The 18,792-nt window shown below is 33.5% G+C and overlaps 1 protein-coding gene across 1 annotated transcript in view; it reads left to right on the top strand.

The window, feature by feature from the left end:
• The window catches only part of COL3A1 (collagen type III alpha 1 chain), a 64,523-nt gene that overhangs the window by 16,420 nt on the left and 29,311 nt on the right, over positions 1–18,792 (top strand). Inside the window, exons 2-15 of the mRNA XM_020993557.2 lie at positions 3,911–4,113; positions 5,851–5,901; positions 6,644–6,757; positions 8,038–8,118; positions 12,245–12,298; positions 12,753–12,806; positions 13,588–13,641; positions 14,188–14,241; positions 14,863–14,916; positions 15,795–15,848; positions 16,241–16,285; positions 16,464–16,517; positions 16,979–17,023; positions 18,320–18,373. Of these exons, the coding sequence (XP_020849216.1) occupies positions 3,911–4,113; positions 5,851–5,901; positions 6,644–6,757; positions 8,038–8,118; positions 12,245–12,298; positions 12,753–12,806; positions 13,588–13,641; positions 14,188–14,241; positions 14,863–14,916; positions 15,795–15,848; positions 16,241–16,285; positions 16,464–16,517; positions 16,979–17,023; positions 18,320–18,373 (971 nt within the window). The remainder of the gene's footprint in view (positions 1–3,910; positions 4,114–5,850; positions 5,902–6,643; positions 6,758–8,037; positions 8,119–12,244; positions 12,299–12,752; positions 12,807–13,587; positions 13,642–14,187; positions 14,242–14,862; positions 14,917–15,794; positions 15,849–16,240; positions 16,286–16,463; positions 16,518–16,978; positions 17,024–18,319; positions 18,374–18,792) is intronic.

Raw genomic sequence — 18,792 nt, 5'->3', positions numbered from 1 at the left:
GGGGAAAATAACTAGGATTCAGCACTAGAAACATAGATGGCTTAGATTACTTAAGCAAGAGGGCAAAGTAAATGGGTCAGTTTGGACAGCAAGACATGATTACATAAGGACATGGGAAAGGGAAAAAGAAAATTCTGCTGGAAGGTTAAGACAACTCTTCTGGCTAAAGAAGAAGACAATTTATGCAAATCTCAAGCCAAGATAAATAGTCAAGTTAGCCTCCGCTTGTGAAATATATGTGTAATACAAAATGCTTAAAGCCAAAATATCATTGTAATATGACCATTGGCTTAGAAGACAGAGAAGTTATGTCATAGAAACATCAAGTTAGCTTAGATAACTTAGAGATAATCTGTTCTGGCCCCATCATTTTCCAGATGAGGAAACCAAGGCCCACATAGGGGAAATGAGGCTCCAAGGTTACAAAGACAATTTTGATATGTTAGGTTTCCTGTTTCCAAATACAATATATTTTCCATTATAACACATTATTCAAACAACTGTTAGTGACAACTTTTTTCTCCAGATACTAACTTCCTTCAAGTTATAAATGTAAATTTCTCTGCTATCTATAAAATGTATACAGTTGTGAAAAATAATTTCTCATTTCCACAGTGTGGAAAAAGCAATGTATTAAAATCAATGATCCTGGATTCAAATCCCAACTCTGCTACTTATTGCTTGTATGACCTTAGGCAAGTCACTTATTTGACCCATTTCTTCATATGAAAAATGAGGAATTTAGACTAAATAATTTCTAAGGCTCTTCCCCACCCTAACATTTTATCAATTTGATTTTTATATCTTAATACCTAAAAAAACCTTCAAAGTTGTCAAAAAGAGAAAAGATATTGGTTAAGTTACAAAAAGATACAACATTCCCAATAAATGTGTTTGTGTATACTTTCATGTCAACATTTTACAGATTTTTTTCCTTTCTGCCTCTTTAAATCAATTTTAGCTATTTCTTCATATTTCCATTTTGAACCCAGAAATGCTAGAAGCATTAGAAAGCTTGATATTTAGTTTGAAGAGGAAATGCATTTCTGATGCATATCAAATTGTCAATTGGATTTCTTCATTGAGAATCTTTCCTTATAAGTGGTTTTCAGAATGAGCACAGATAGTGCCAAGAGAATCAGAGGGAAATATTCATCTCTCATCCTCATTTCACATAGGATTCTGGTTGCTGATAGTCTGAAGATTCTCTTTTGAAGGAGGCCACTTTTGGTGAAGTTTGTATTGTCTGTGCCCCCATTGAGGGTGTGGAAGGCCCTGAGTTACCTTATTTAATGTTCAGAATGGGGCCAGTGAAAGACAATGGACTGGGTATGGTTAATTGGGTTCAGATATGGGAGAAAAATGAGAAAGAGGAGCAGAAACTCAAAACAATGGCTTTATGTTTGCATTTTTTAATGGAACAATTGTAGGTGCTAAGAATGGAACTTTTTGTTTTTCTTTGTTTTGTTTTTAGTGGAGAGGCATAATAGAATATTAGAACACCACGACGAGAAGGAAGTTCATAGATTTTTTTTTTAAAACTAGTTCTCATTTTACAAGGGGAAATTAAGGCCCAATATGTTGAGTGACTTGGCCAAGTGAATGACTAAAATAAAATGAAAGTGTAGGTACCTGAATTTACATCCAGTGTGCATTCCCCTAGACCATCATGCCAGGTTTCAAGTTTTTACTGCTTACTTCACTTAGTTTCATTAACTGATTACTTTAAAAAATATCATTAGATTAAAAAAATGTAACAGAGGTTATTATTTCCAGAGAAACAATGCTATATGTGGATAGTCAAATGAAAGCATTGCAGGGCTTCTGGGCATTGTGGTAAGATTTGAATATATTATTGCAATTATTTCAAAATGAAGTTGGTCTACAGTGGTAGACAGATTTACATTTGGGTTTGGGGGTGGTCAGTCATCAGCTAGCATTTATTAAGTACTTACTATATGCTAGATACTGTGCTAAGTATATATAGTGTATGAATATAAATGTATGTACTTATGTGTAAAGTGCATTTGTATATATATATATGTAAAGTTATATTTCTCAAAGAAATTAGTGAGCTTTTAAAACATTTAAAACATTATAGAGCACATGTTTAATATTTGAAGTTAAAGTTGAGCAATAACAGGTTGACACAAAATATTGACACCTGGTGTTTGTTTGTTGTTAACTAGGTCCAAACTACCTTTTTCTTTCAATTTTATAAAGAGATTACATTGTATTTTAAATATTTTAAAACCTACTATATAGAAACCATCAATTGAGCAATGGCTGAAGAAAATGTGACACATGAATGTAATGAAATAATGCTCTTCTGTGAGAAATGAGAATATGAAGAATTGAGAAAATAAGATTTATATGAATTGATGCAAAATGAAGAGAATGAACAAAACACTATAACTAATGATTATGACAATGTAATTGGAAATGACAAGAAAAAGTTCTCAGCTGCTATACATTTTAATGAACATTTTTCATCCCAGAGAATAAGAAAACGCATCACCTCTTTTTTGCAGTAGAGAGAGACTACAGCTATATAATTGCATATGCTATCAGACTCAACTGAACTTTTGATTAGCTTGACTTTTCCCCCCCTATATTCCTAATTATAAGTGCTGCTTTCTGTTTATCAGAGAGGGAAGGGATACATTTGGAAATAAAGGTAATATAAAAACAAGAACCCTACTATATTATATAGGAATACTTTGATAAGAAAAAATACTTGGAAGAACCTACCAACAGTTAGAGATTTTTTTTTAGAGAACATTGCAGACTATAACTAATTAGCTCAATTAGTTCAGATGATGCCACTTAAGATTTCTTTGTCCCCAACTCTTTAAGAGTTGGATTGTACCCTTAGTCCTGACCTAACTTAGCCAAGTGGCCTAAAAAAGAGAAGATAGATGGAGCAGTGCAAATTATTCACCATTACTGGAACAATATTTTAAAAGATGCTTAGGTTGCATCATTCTTGAGTATGAAGGACACCATGTCACAGAATTGCAAAGAATTATGAAATCGAATTTCACTGCTTTTCTAGAATTTCTTAGGAAGAATAAGAAGTTAAGGAATGTTTTAATGTGTGTCTACATTAAAAGCAAAAAAAGGTAAAATGAGGGCATTTCCAAAGTTTTAAATAAAATTTTCATGAGGAAGTAAGAAATGTTGGAAAAAATAATTACTAAAATTATAAAATACTTAAATTGTGTAGCTTGCCATTAAAGTATGATTTCATTAGTTTGTTGATTTCTTATAAGCATTAGATGTCTAGAATATGACAGTTTTCTTAACAAATCTTTGTATTATAGGGAATAAGGATGAAAACTGATCATTTTCAAAGTTTGAATCATAATTTAACTATTTCAGTTTCCTCCATCCCCAGTGGTATCATATAAACATCCTTTGACTATGGAAGGTTTTGTGTTAAAAGCACTTCTTTATTTTTTATTATAGTAATATTCTCCATGAGATGGCACCACATTCAGAATGTTGCATTTATTCAGAGCTGTATTCTCTGTGTTTGTTGAAGACGCATGTGGGGGGGCACTTTAGAATTTCCACTGAATATGGAAAATGTATTTGAATGGTCTTGGGCTGAATGAAAAAATCAGTTTCTTCCTTCAAAAGAACATGCAATTCAAATGTAATACAGTGAAACATATATTGAGAAGACCATCCACAGTTATTTGTTCTTTGTATAAATTTCTGGATACTTTTTTCTCTGTTCCAATTTATAAGCATATATTGATATAAGCAAACTTATCCTTTAGGCAAATTTGGTGATTAGAAATAAGTTTATCTTGGTAAGCTATCAAGTACATTCATAGGAGCCCAGAAAATATCATATTTGAAGGAAGCAGAAAGCTATAAAGGTCATATCTCATTTCTTTTCCAGCTATTGATACAGGATGTACCTATCTTGGCCAATCGTACGCAGATAGAGATGTTTGGAAACCAGAACCATGCCAAATATGTGTGTGTGACTCAGGATCTGTTCTCTGCGATGACATAATATGTGATGAACAGGAGTTGGACTGTCCCAGCCCAGAGATTCCATTTGGAGAATGCTGTCCAGTTTGTCCACAGCCTCCATCATCTGTGAGTTTAAAGAACACCTCAAATGGTGCAATATTCATGTTGAAATAGATAAATTTGTTGTATCTGCCTGGGTAAATGACAGATGCTATTATATTTCTTAGCCACAGAATCATCATTTTTCACTAAATGCCTTTATTTTATTGTGTTATTCATCAATAGTTGAATAGAAATAGATTTCAAGAGTCTACAATTTTATCATTATAAGTATTTTCTCTACTAACGAAAATTATAACTTTTATATAGCTTACTCTATGGTCTTAAAGAGTTGCTATGGCAGAAAAATGGATCACTGTTCAAGGCTGGTCCATTGATAGCAGACATGCAGTCCACCACCAGGCTATCCTTTTAAATATAAATTTCATTTCAAAATGTATCTTTCTTCATAATTAAGTTAAATACAATTGGGACCTAGTCAATGTCTCTTTCTAAGATTATTGTTCAGTCATTTCAGTCATGCCCAATGTTTCATGACTCCCTGGATCTCTGTCCATGTGGTTTTCTTGGCAAAGATGCTGTAGTGATTTGTCGCTTCCTTTCCAATGACAGAGATTAAGTGACTTGCCCAGGGTCACATAGCTAGGAAGTTTCTGAGGCTAGATCTGAACTCAGATCTTCCTGACTTTCTACAATGCTTGCTTTAAAAATGTGATGCTATATTTATCAATAAGCATTCCTTTTACTCACTAGTATTTATTTCACAATGAGTTTGGTTCTAGAATGTTCTATATCCCTCTACATTCACAAATTAATAAACTGTTGATATATATAGTTTCTTATAATCCCAGTGAAATAAACAAAACAAAGGGGAACAAACTATCAGCTGCTATAAAGAGAAGGCTATGAAAATCTTCCTAGGCTGAAGATTTTTAGACATTTATTGAATATCAGACAAAAATTACCAGTTAGAGAAAAAAAGAATAAAATAACATTGAAAAGAAATAGAATTATACTTAGTGTGCATTCAAATGAAAAATTAAAGATGGAAAAATGGATCTACTCTTATCTCTAGTCCAACGTCAAAATGACCCAAAGCAATTGAGTTGATCCAAAATAATCTTTAGTAAAATACTGTTTCCTTACCTTTATATTTCACATGTGCTTTGAACTCTATCATTTTATACTGATAATTATCATCACCATTATTACTATCAACAATCCAGGTCTGTGACTTCATCCATATAGGTACCTCCTCAAGTGGAAACTTGATCCCATAGATGATTTCAAGGGAGGCAGTCTATCCATTATATATAGGACACATTTCAAAATTAATTCTATTGAGCACTTTTTTTTTTCCAAATAGGTAATCAGAGCTCTGAGTAATCTAAGCTCTGCTTCTGAGTAGTTTAAAAGTTAGCTGCAGTAAAGTGAAGGGAAGTAGGTTTTTGTAATAGCCACTAGCTCAGATAAAATAATTTTAATCCATTGTCATAAAAAATCACTCATCAAATTTTTTAGAGTTCTGTGATATTTAGAAAGGAAAGGAATTTTGTATTTTCAAGAAACTATAAGGGAAAATACTTTTCTTTCATAGAGATTGAGATGAGATGAAACATATCTATCAAATCTCATTAACATCTCTAAGAAACTGTGAAACAGAGCAACATTTCCAACAACAGGAATTAAACCCAGTTTTTAGTAGTATTTGTTTTATTGGTACATTTCTTATGTATTGCTTCTATGTATCACAAGAAAATGGCATCTATATCTTTCTTATCTTGTTTCTCTCTTTCTCCCTAGACTCCCCGTCCTCCTAATGGTCATATACCATCAGGCCCCAAGGGAGATCCTGTAAGTAAAAGATCTTCAGTGAAAGGAAATGAATCTGATGAGAGGTTTCCAATATATATCTATCTTTACTATGGCCTTTCCTAGTTGTGATAATTTCCTCATTCATACATTCTTTCATTGCCTCCTGTTTGGATGCTAGGTACTGTGATAAAATTGCTGCAATAATATCTTTAAATTTACATTTCAATTTTGATATCCCTAAAACCTCATGTAATTTCCACACCTCATGTGTCACTATGAAAATGAGAATTAAAAGCTCACAAACTGGCCACTAGCCATAAGCGTTTAGAGTTTTGAATCTAGAATTCAGAGACTCCTTGGGAACTTGTGGATAGTTTTCGTGTTCTGTGAATTTTAAAAATATTTTGATAACTGCATTTAAATTTAATTGGATAATTTTGTAAGCATTTGTATTTGATTTTTCCATTTAAACATATTATTCTGAGAAGGAATATATATGTTTCAGCAGATTGTCAAAGGAGCCTATGATACACCCCAAAAGTACAGTACCTCTGATCTGGAAAAATATTGAACTAACCACAAGTTTGCATAATGTTTAGTGCCATTAGTCAAGTGACAATTTCTCTAATAGATAAAATGCCATTTATTCCCAAGAGGTTGTTTTTCTCATACAAGACCTTGAATTAAACTCCCCAACATGTTATTTATTTCAAATCATTAGGACTTTGTTATTGCATTATTGAATGCATCCCCATTTTAATTATTTCTTTTTCTTTTCTAGGGCCCACCTGGTATTCCTGGGAGAAATGGTGATCCTGGGATCCCTGGACAACCAGGTACCCCTGGTCCTCCTGGCCCCCCTGGAATCTGTGAATCATGTCCACCTATTAACCAGGTAAAATGTTTAAAAAATATCTAAATATTCCTTTAATCTAGTTAATCCTTCATTTCATCAAGATCATTCTCTAACCATCTGTAAGAGCTGAAAATTGACTTAAAGATTCCGTGAGATCTCCTGAAGATATTCGTATCTCTTCTACTATTCTAACTGTCTCATCTTTCACCATGTCTAATCAAAACAAATATCTCATACTACAGTTTCATCCTTCTTGTGCTATCCTCAGTGGAGATGAAGAACATCTGCTCACCATCCTCTTACTACTCAACTGAAAAAATGTCAATATTGTGACCCTTCATTATCTAACTGCTTTAGCTTTTCCTTAGAATACTGCTGCAACCAAATTTACTTTTAGAATCTCTATACACCCACTCTCCAACCCTCTTTTAACAGACATTTAATCAAAAAACAAAAAGGGGGAGAATTGTGCCCATTGCCTGTATAATCCCAGGGATTTGGGGACCAAGTGAAGCTCAGTTCCTTATCTATCAGGTATTAGAACTTTTGAACAGGCCTGGCCAGTGCCTAAACCTGCTTCCCACTACTTTCATATTATTTTCCATTAAAAAGGGCCCTTTCTTTCTAGATAATGGCTCTTACTACACTTTCAGAAGAGATATTGATGATGGTGACTTGGATAGCAGTCCACATCTTTCTTGTTTTAATACCATCCATCTAACATTAAATTCTTGACTGTATTTCAAATTTCATGCAAAACAATAACCCTCCAGTGTTCTAGTTTATGAAATAAAAGACATCTTACTAATCCTCCCTTTATCCAGGGCCAAAAATATAATAAACCTAAAAGAAGCCAAAGTTTTATCTATTTTCTAGAAATGTTTTTAGTGGAATTTATATATGTAGGTCAAGAGCAAGTATAAACATAACCATTCAGATATTGACGTCAAGCATGGCTTCTGCCCCTAACTAATATGTGACTAATATGTGATAAAATACTCAAGCTGAGTATTTTATTTCTTTGTTAGTTAGGTTTTAGTTTCATCTTCGGTAAAATTAGGGGATAAAATTAACTGGTCTTCCAGATATAGGTTATGACAGATTATGACTATAGGGAATGGAAAACAAACCAGATGATTGTGTGATACAATCCTATTTAACTTTAGAGATTGACTACATGGCTCTGGCTTAAAAGAGCAGAAAAATACCCTCTTCTAACCACATAGAATTGTCAAACCATTTGTTAAAAGATCGACTGTGGCATACAAATGAAGTTTTGATTTAATTCAATCACATTTGCTTCACTTTTTCTGTTCCAGAATTTCTCTCCTCAGTTTGAATCCTATGATGTCAAGGCTGGTGGTGGTGGTGTTGGAGCAGCAGGCATGCCAGGGCTACCTGTATGTACAACCTTTTATCTGTTTATTTTCCAGAATATTAACATTTTTTTCCTTCTAGATGATTATGTTTTAAAGGTTTGCTCTTCTAAGAAATAGGTATTTTTTATTGTTGAATGATCATCTTGGAACTGTCCAAAATTGGCTATTCCCCACTGAGGATGTGCAAGAAAGAGATGGTGTTGGTTTCTATCATGTTTTTCCTGGAATAACCTCTCTATTCTACCCTTCTCCCATCATCATTTTTCCTCCTCATTAACTTGTTTCTTTGTATGTCTCATTTTTTCCATCCATTTTCATGCTTATACATCCTTTATTTCTTCTCTTTCTTGCTTAACATAATTCATTGTTCCCTTCTTTGATCTTTATCAATTCATTTTACAGTCAAAAGGCTGGGTTTGAAGTCAGAAAATATGTTCAAATACCTGCTACGCCACTGACACTCCATGTGACCTTAGACAAATCATTTAACTTTCATGGGCATCAATGTTCCCACCTATAAAATAATGCTTGGACTCGATGACCTCTAAGGTCCATTGTATCTCTAGATCTATGAGTTTATGAGGTTTCCTTGTCTGTTTCTACTACTTTAATAACTATATCATATTTTAAAGTCATTAATACTTAATAGCTCATTCTAGTTTACAGCAAATCCTTTAATTTGAGCTAGCTATACATTTCTTTCCAAAAATACAAGGTTCCTTGCCCCATGTTTCTTTATTGTTAGCTTTTAGACTTCATTTTAGTGATGAGAATTATGACACTAATATTATTATCAATTATATTATGCATAATTTATATAATTATACATATTGTATGTTATAATTACTAATAAAGAAAATGACATCTATCATTTATATAGAGCACTGGACCTGCAGTCAGGAAGACCTGAGTTCAAATGTGGCCTCAGACAATTACTAGCTGTGTGGCTCTGAGCAAGTCACTTAACCTTGTTTGCTTCAGGTTCCTTAACTATAACATGAGCTGGAGGAGGAAATGGAAAACCACTGTAGTATCTTTGCCAAGGAAACTCCAAATAGGTATCACAAAGAGTCATATACACTGAAACGACCCAACAACAACAAATTAAATCTTGTAATGTATTTTATGGATATTATCTCATTTTATTCTCACAACAATCCTGGGAAGTAGTCATTATTATCCCTATTTTACAGATGAGAAAACTGAGGCTATGAAAGGTTAAGTGACTTGCCCAGTGTCACACTTAGTAGGCATCTGAAGTGAGATTTGAACTCGTTTTCCTTCCTGACTCCAGGATCAGTGTGCTATTCACTTAGCTAAATAGCTGACATTCTCTCTCCACTACATCAGAAGGCAATCAACCCAAATAGGAGTCTATGTGAGCTGTTACTAAGTCAAAGCTCCATCATTGAAATGGAAAGGGCACAGAGACGGCAGAAAGCCTATCCACAGTGGGTTTCAGTGCAATGTAAAGTGTATATATCCATATACTAAAACTCAGCTTGGCACTGCTACTGAATATGTTGGTATTTAAGAATAATACAGCTCATGTCCCTATAGCTCAGCTCCGAAAATGTCTTAACTTTCAGACATGGCCACAGCAGAATTTTTTTTCTTTACAAGCCAAGGTCATGAGAGTGAAAATAAAAATTCCTTAAAGCAAATGAGGAAATCTGTATCCCAAATGTTGAGGGCTCTTAAACTTTGAATGCCATTAGAAACTTATTTTTAGAGGTGAAATGAAAGGGGGATATGTGATTCACATTCAGATATTAAGAGGGAAGAGTACTGGTACTTTTAAAAATGCACACAGAAACTTACATGCATATTTAATGGACACATGGATACTCATTCTGCCCAATTACATAATAATCCATGCATACTTTCTTACCTTTGTGCTTCTTATCCAAGTCTTCCCATAAATTGACCTAACTATGGGACTTTTCTCATTCTCCAGGCAGAATATGTCCCGCAATGTGTCAACTTATTTTCAAGACTGCCAATAGGAAAGAGGATTTAAAAAAAAAAAAAAGAAAAAATTAGGAGATGGGATAATACTTTAATTTTTAGAGAAGCTAAATTAAATATATTTGTAGCAATACAGAGAAATTTCAAGAGAAATTTCTGCATATAATAAAGATAACAAAGAAGAAAACATTCCTCTTTTGAATATCTTTGATTTGGACAAGTTTTGCTTTGAAGCAAAGAATTTACATTCTTCATGGCTTACTAATGCTCAGTTCCAACATTGTATTCTATCATATTGCTTCTATTATTAAGTCAGTAAAATGTGACTCATTCCTATAGGTTAAGTGATATTCTAATAACTTCTATACTTCAAAGGTTTGCTTTTCACAAAGCATACATTAGGGCTTTAGGCCCAATTGTAAGCTTTTAAATATCCATTAAATGTCTTTGCATATGGTGAGTTCAACCCCAGCCAGTACAACTTCATCCAGTCCTTTGTTCCTTTTTTCTTAACTCTTAGTTGACCAGATACTGGTATTCTGAAAAGTAACCTCTCTATTGCATTCAATTTTCATTCCTCTATCTTTCAGCCAAACCAAACTAAAAACATCATTTATTGACAGTCCAGAGAAGATGCTAACAAGAAAACCAATGTTATTTCTAACCTCTTTTTGAATTTTTAGTAACATCATTGGAAAATAACATGTTTTGTTCAACTCATAGACACTACATGGATGCAACCAGAACTAGCTCAATTTCTGATAAATTCAAAATCATATATGATCCTACAAGATTTATCTTAACTAGCATTGATGTCTTTCATATAGCCATCTTATGAGTTGATCTCACCTTTCATATGTGTTGTCTCCCATGTTAGAATGTAAGCTCCTTGAGGGCAGAGATTTTCTTACTTTTCACTTAGCTTAATAAATGCTTTTTTTTCATGCATTCATCCTTTCTTTTTCTTTCTTTCTTTCTTTCTTTCTTTCTTTCTTTCTTTCTTTCTTTCTTTCTTTCTTTTTCATAATAATCTCCATTTTTACCTGGATATGTGGTTGATTTTCTGAACTGGATCAGAAGATCCTCCCAGCAAAGTTCAGGAACCCCAGTAGGAGCTACTCTAACAAAGGAAACAGTGAATTTCTGGTCATTTGTTTCTGAACTTTTTCCTCCTGACCAACCTGTTATCTGTTATCAGAGTTATCAGGAGGACCTGAGTTCAGATCTGACCTCAGACACTTGACACTTACTAGGCAAGTCACTTAATCCCAATCTCCTCACCAGAAAGCAAAAAAAAAATATTTTTTATATTACATGGAATATCAATAGCAAACTATTTTGAAGTTAGCCTAAATTAAAGAAAACCTAATTGTCAAAAGTAAGCTGCAAATCCCATATGGCGAATTAAATCTCATGCATACTAGTCAATCAGTCAATTAGCATTTAAGAGCCTACTATGTGCCAGGCACTGTGCTAAGCTTTGGAAATTACAAAAAAGTACGGAACTCTAAACCAAAAAATAAACAAAAAGTCAGCCATAAGTGGATATGGTTGATGCCTTACTATTTTCTTTACTGCAGCAACTAAATGATATGGGCCTTTCCATCTGACTTATGGCTAAAACCCCTATATCTGTTGTCTCTCCTTATTATTGAGAGTAGGAACTGTGTTGATCTTTTAGCATCTCTTGCACTTAGAATAGCGCTTTGGATTTAGTAAATATTTAATGAATGCTTTTTTGTACATTCATTTATTTAAAAAAAATTCTCAAAATTTTAAAGATGTCTTAAGTCACTAGAGTAGAAAAAAAACACTGGTTCTAGAGTGAAAAGACCTAGGTTCAACGTCTATGGTTCTCTGAGGTCCACTGCTAACGGACATTCTTACCCCAGTAAATATAGACACCTTTATGATGCAGGTGACCCTTCATCCAATCCCCTTGTTCATGTCCTTTCTTTTGAGCATCCTTCCTCTATGACCATGGTCCAATCATTTAACCACTCTGGGCCTCAGTTCCCTTATCTGAAAAACTTGGAAGATGGACAGGAGTGCTTCTTGGTTGTTTCCAGCTCTATATCTAGGACCCTTCTATAATTTGTCACCAGTTATTTCCCTAATCTGTGAGTTCAATGCTATTTATGTCTTCAAATAATAATTGCTGTTCAACTAAATATTCTAGGGCCCCCCCGGACCTCCTGGTCCCCCTGGCGCAATTGGTCATCCTGGTTCCCCTGTAAGTAATACAGTTGATGTTTTCTTGTGACTATAGATTGCATGATTCAGAATTGTAATCACTTCCTGTTTTTCTTTTGCCTTTTCCAACATAATAAGGTTATGTGTGTATTATTAGTAAGCAACATTTAATTCCTTTCCACTAATGATGATTAGCTGCACAGAAAAAGAGTCATTATGGACGTTCTATTGTCATATTATATAATTTCAAATTCAAATATTTTAAATCTCAGTTTAGAGGAACTGGTTTAACCTGCTTTCCACATCAACTCTTTCTCCTCTTATTTCATAAAAGAAAAAAAGGAAAAGCAATTTCATTATAATCATGTTATATGCATTGAAATAAGATTTGCTGCCTGCATCAAGGAATCTGAATTATCATTAACTCTCTGTGTAAATTTAGCAAATGGAAAAAATGAATTTTAAAATCATGTGTATTCTCTGCTATGCATTAGGGTTCTCCTGGATACCAAGGTCCCCCTGGTGAGCCTGGCCAAGCTGGTCCCTCAGTAAGTACTGTTTGGCTATTTACCCAATTAACTAAAACAATTAGAGAATAGTTCACTACAAGATATTACCTTTATTCTCTTCTGTTTTAATCAATATATTTAGATTTTCTCAAGATAGTACTTAAACATAAATAGTTCTCTAATTTGTTATCAGTAGCTGGGCTTATCTTACATCTGATAACTTCTTGTAATTATTTGAATAGTTTTGGGTTTTTTTTTATTTGAAAGGGCTATTTAATCCAAGTGACTCTCAGATTAACTCATCCTAGCCCAAATAATTTTCTAAGGCATACTGCCAATAGAGATTCTTTCCCTAGTAAATGCAAGCCCCTTTGTGATGCTGACTATCCTCCCAATTTTCTCACCTGGTATGCTTTATGTTTTGACATTTTTTGCCTTATTTCAATACAAGCAGAAGGAATCTGCATTTTTCTAAAAGTAGAAGTAGACCTTTTTGACTCTCAACAGTCTGGTGAGAATCATCCACAAGATGTATTTTGGTGGCTCAAAGAACTTTAATTTGCCCCTGGAAATTACTTCCAGGTTCATCATATCAGTTTCCTTTTTTTGTCAGGACCATTAGATATAATATAAGACAAATGAGTTCCTCTTTTTTTTTGGAAGTAAAGTAAATATTAAAATTCTTTCTGGAGGAAAGTGTTTCCTCAGGGAATCAGTACTGTATTTATCAACACCAAGATTAGCTTGGTTATATCTTCCCCCAAAAATTATAAGTACCTTTTATCATTCTATGATGTTCATTCTTCTTTCCTAATTTCAGGGACCCCCAGGACCATCTGGTGCTATGGGTCCAGTAGGACCAGCAGGAAAAGATGTAAGTTACTAAAGGTTGAATATAAGAAGAATAAAAGACTAATTTTATTAATATATTAACTCTGAGTTTATATTATGTCAGCATTACAGAAGGCAGATAAGTAAACTCTGAGGTATCTTTAAAAATTATTGTTTGACACCTTAACTATACTTTTTTTAGAATATTTGTTAAAGCAAATTGATCTAGTAAGTATACAGAGATAATTCCATACAAAAATATACAAAGCAACATAATCATAGCCTTTATCTCCCCTACCCCAGAATTATCACGAGGATCAAATGATATAATGTTTGTAAGGCTCTTTGCAAACATTAAGGTGCTATATAAATGCTGGCTACTATTATTATTGTAAATTGTTGTTTGCGTCCTAACTGTGTCACACCTCAATCACTCTTGCTCTTCATCAATCCCAAGTCTGGATCTATGAAATTTCTCATAGCATAATAGGAGATGTTCCAAATACTAGAAGATTCCCGTTCCCTTAACGTAGCCATTATTGAGGGCTACCGAACAAATATGGCCACATGCTCTTCATTTCTTCCTTAGGGTGAATCTGGAAGACCTGGTCGACCTGGAGAACGTGGCTTGCCTGGAGCGCCGGTAAATACCAGTCATCTAAAAACAGAGCCCATAGTTAAGGAGGGATGGGTCATTAGCTTCTCTCTCTCTCTCTCTCTCTCTCTCTCTCTCTCTCTCTCTCTCTCTCTCTCTCTCTCTCTCTCTCAATTTGGAAGGGCTTTCAATATTAGATTGTGGCTGTGATTGAAGGTTACAAATCCTAAAAGTTCCCAAACTGCAAAGGACCTCAGCAAATCTCTAGTCTAACCCATACACAAAAGGAATCCCAATTATATCACGCCCAGAAACTGGTCATCTAGATTCTTCTTGAAAACCTCTAGGTGAGGAGATCTCACTAGCTTTTGAGGCAGACCCACTTCTAGTTAGCTCTACGTTGTTTGGAAGTTTTTTCTGACATTTAGCCTAAACTTATATCTTGTAGTTTCCTCTCCTTGCTTTTGGTTCTGCCCTATGGAACCAAATGGCAAAAAGCCTAATTCCTCCTCTGCATGACAGAACTTTCCCCATAGGGTCTTCTTTTCTCCAGTTTAGACAGGCCCAGTGCCTTAAACTAATCCTCACATGACTCAACACCCTTTACCATCCAGGTGGCCCTCCTCTGGAAACTCTCCAGCTTATAAAGATTTTATTCTTTTGTTTTAGGGTGTCAAAGGTCCTGCAGGCATGCCTGGATTCCCTGGTATGAAAGGACATCGAGTAAGTTGAATTTATTTCTAAGCTGTCTATAAGTATGCTGCTGTTTGAATGTTCTAACAATGAATTTGGGTAAACTGAAGAAAATGGTACACAAGTAGATTCCATTACCTAGTTGCTAATAGGGGGTCATTATAACAAGCCTAATGTGCTATAAAATGTATCAAAAGGTAAAACTTTGTGGGAATATTTTAACAACAAAATGATTGTACAAAATATATTGTAGTATGGCACAGTCTCCTATAGACATAAAAGTCTTTTTTCTAAAAATCATTGTTTAAATTAAACAAAGTCATTGTTTGGCATAATTATTTTCCTACTACCATTAACTGCAAAATAAAAATTACGAAATAGCATTAATAACATTATTATCACTATTAATAATAAGTAATAATAGGACCAATATTAATAATAACGCTATTAGCACTATTATTGCTACTATCATGGTGTAGTAAATGGAGAGCTGACCACAAAGCTTGAATGACCTGGATTCAAGTCCTATCTTTGACACAGATTAGTTATGTGACCCTGGGCAAGGCACTCATCCTTTCAGGGCTCCAGGAAAATTGAAGACATTAAATGCAGACAGGGTGTTAATATGAATTTGTATAGAGAGTTTTCTCATTGGAGAAATGCCAGTGAAACCACAGGCCCACTCCGTATTCTTATTAACGACATTACCTACTAAATTATTTAGTAATATTATACTAAAATACCACTAACAAAATAAAAACTGACTTATAAAAGTGTGAGCAATTCAAAGGAAAATCAGCACTGATTGCAATTTGGAGCCAGCAACATAACACTCACTTTAAGATTGAGTAGTTTCAATTGATTTAGATAAAAATGTATCAACTTAGTATTGTTTATGCTACTTTTAGGGCTTTGATGGACGGAATGGAGAAAAAGGTGAACAAGGTGCACCTGGATTGAAGGTATGTAATTCACTATAAATGTAAATTTTTTATTTTCATTTTTTAAAATTGAATTTGGGAACTTATATTGGCATCTTTAGTTATCAATATTTAAACAAATTTTTTATTTCAAAAGCTAAACAACAGTGGGCAAAATGAAGCAACATATTAATATTTATCACAAAGCTAATGTTTTTATATGCCTTGCTTTTAAATAAATAAGAATGCTAATTATACTTGCTGTTCACCTTTATTTTTTCCTTCTAATGAGGACTTATTAATGAGTGAAATAAAGTGTCAGTGGAGATTTTGTAATAGAAAGTCTGCCCTGAGCAGAGTTTTCCTTTTAGTGAGATACCAAAATAGTTGACAAAAGGCTAAAAATTCAATGTTCTTTTTTCCCTAAAAAATAGGGTGAAAATGGTCTTCCTGGAGACAATGGATCCCCTGGCCCAATGGTAATTTTTTTTCTGCATCACTTAATTTCTAGTACTTCAATCACTCTGATCCTAGCTATACTCTATAAAAAATAATTTTCTTATCTATAAGTTTATTTAATTTCAAGTTAATAATTATTAAAAAGTTGACACCATATACTTCATTTTCCTAAGAAGACAATTACCATATTTTCCCTAGGGTCCAAGAGGTCTTCCTGGGGAAAGAGGACGACCTGGACTTCCTGGAAGTGCAGTAAGTACTTAGACATGTGCTGTCTGAAATTCAACCCACAGAAATCATTCCAATAATAATAGTCTGGGCATATTTCTTATAAAAATCAATAGAAAAATTTAATCCTATGGAAAAATACAATCTTATGGAAAATTTTTACAAAGATATTCATTGAAAATTTGATTAGGATAATGAACCAGAGAATACTTCATCATTAGTATCTGTGTTTAAAATCAATATTTTCTATAATGTACTTATTTTATAAATGATTCTGGCCTAAAATTGATAATTTCATAAAATCAATTATGCATAGGAACTGGAAACCCGTTTTGAAGAGCATCATATGTTAGTAATTTTACCATACACATTTGAATTGATGAGAAGGTTATATTCAACATTTTTTTCTACTTGTGACTAGGTTTGGTTCTTTTTTTTAATTTTGAATGCCATGTTTTGAGACAAATCTTGTCACCTTTTTTTAGGGGTCTCGTGGTAATGATGGAGCTCCTGGAGCATCTGGCCAACCGGTAAGAAGTAATTTTTATATTAAATATTGCTCTTAGGCATTCTGGGTCAATTATTTCCCAACTCAAACAAGAGAGGCTGATGAAATTTCTAAATTTCTTACAATGAAAGTCTTTGTCAACCTCGATTCATTGGCTTCTGGTATTTTATAGGTCAAGGGCTAATAGAATGGAGAGTACAGGACCCCAGAGTGAACAGAGCATGATATTGAAATAAATAAGGATTCAGGGTCCTAAATTTTTATAGATTTTGATAAAGAAGGACTTTGAGTAGTAATATTTTGTGGTTTTAAGAAAAATTGCTAGGAATTAGCAATTGATTTAAGGAATCAGAAATGACTCTAAATCTAGCTAGTCATCAATGCCTTTCATTTCATTTTCAACAATATCACCATAATTTTCTTTGTAAAAAAGTCTTTCATTAGGATAGAATAGGGTATGAGAATGAAGATTAGATTTGGAGGCAATAGACCAGCATCCAGTTCCAGAGTCTTTCACTTACTATTACTATGACCTTGGACAAGTGACTTATCCTCTCTTTGAGTCAGATTCTTTTGTGATTCTGTGATCTAGAAAATGGAGAGAAGAATATCTTAACTACATACCTAGGAAAGTCAATCTGACAATTCATATCAAATGCATAGTTCTCTGAAAGACAATATAATTTTATATATCAGTTATAGTTATGATATTAAATTCAACATTTATCAATAAACTAACAACACATCTTCAAACATTTCATTGACTGTTTTGTTAAGTATTCTTTATTTTCTGGAAAATGAAAGGCAAAGGTAATATTATTTTCTTTGTCCCATATATTACAACAATTTTTATTCCTTGAAGCAGAATTTTAAACACAATGTTAAAAAGAACATTTTAATTATATATGAGTGAGTTAAATTAAATGAGGAGGATTGCGTATAATTTGGGTACTTTGAAACTAATATGTGCCAATTTCTAAGAACATCTAACTAAACTTGTCCCAAGGCAAGGGTCTTGCTAGACCCCAGACTTCTTAGACTGGAAGCATTATGTTAAAGAGACAATTTCCCATACTCCAATATTTATATCCATCTTCTGAATTAAAGTAATATCATAATATTGAACTGGGAAAATGTTATGACATCATACCATTCTAAATGCCTCAATCACGTAATCCTAATATGTCAGTTTACTAGATACAGTGTCTGGAACATGTTTTATATTTTTGGTAATGTAGAACTATATTTTGAAATGCTTGAAAGTTATTGCTAATTTGCTTGTATTTTACCTCTCATCAAATCCTGTTTTCCATTTCAGGGCCCTCCTGGTCCCCCTGGAACAGCAGGATTTCCTGGTTCTCCTGGTGCTAAGGTACTTTCATATATATATATTTCTAAGGAAGCAAATAAGACTGAATGGAGCCAGGATAGTTATTTTAAGAAAATGGCTTTCTTTAATTGTTGCATATCAAATTGTATGGAAATTTTTCATATTCAATATATTCTATGTTCAACAACTAAATAAGGGCAGGGGTGCTCCAAAATAAATCTTTCATATAGGAAAAGTGTTATTTGCTGAAACAAAATTATTTTGGGGCATTCAGTGATTTAAAAAATTATTTCCTACTTCTTTTCTATTATAGAACTTTGCCTTTATTTTAGGGTTTTACTAAATGTCTGTAGTTTGATATTACAATCCTAAGAAGGATTCTTCAGGCTTTCCTTAGTTCTTATTTCTTAATACTGTGATGCCTTCTTTCTGTTTCCTAAATCCCTCTGGGCAGCTATCTT

Source organism: Phascolarctos cinereus, unplaced genomic scaffold (genome assembly GCF_003287225.1).
Source record: "Phascolarctos cinereus isolate Bilbo 61053 unplaced genomic scaffold, phaCin_HiC Scaffold_726;HRSCAF=1367, whole genome shotgun sequence".
Lineage (NCBI taxonomy): Eukaryota > Metazoa > Chordata > Mammalia > Diprotodontia > Phascolarctidae > Phascolarctos > Phascolarctos cinereus.
This window is presented reverse-complemented; position numbering and strand designations above follow the sequence as displayed.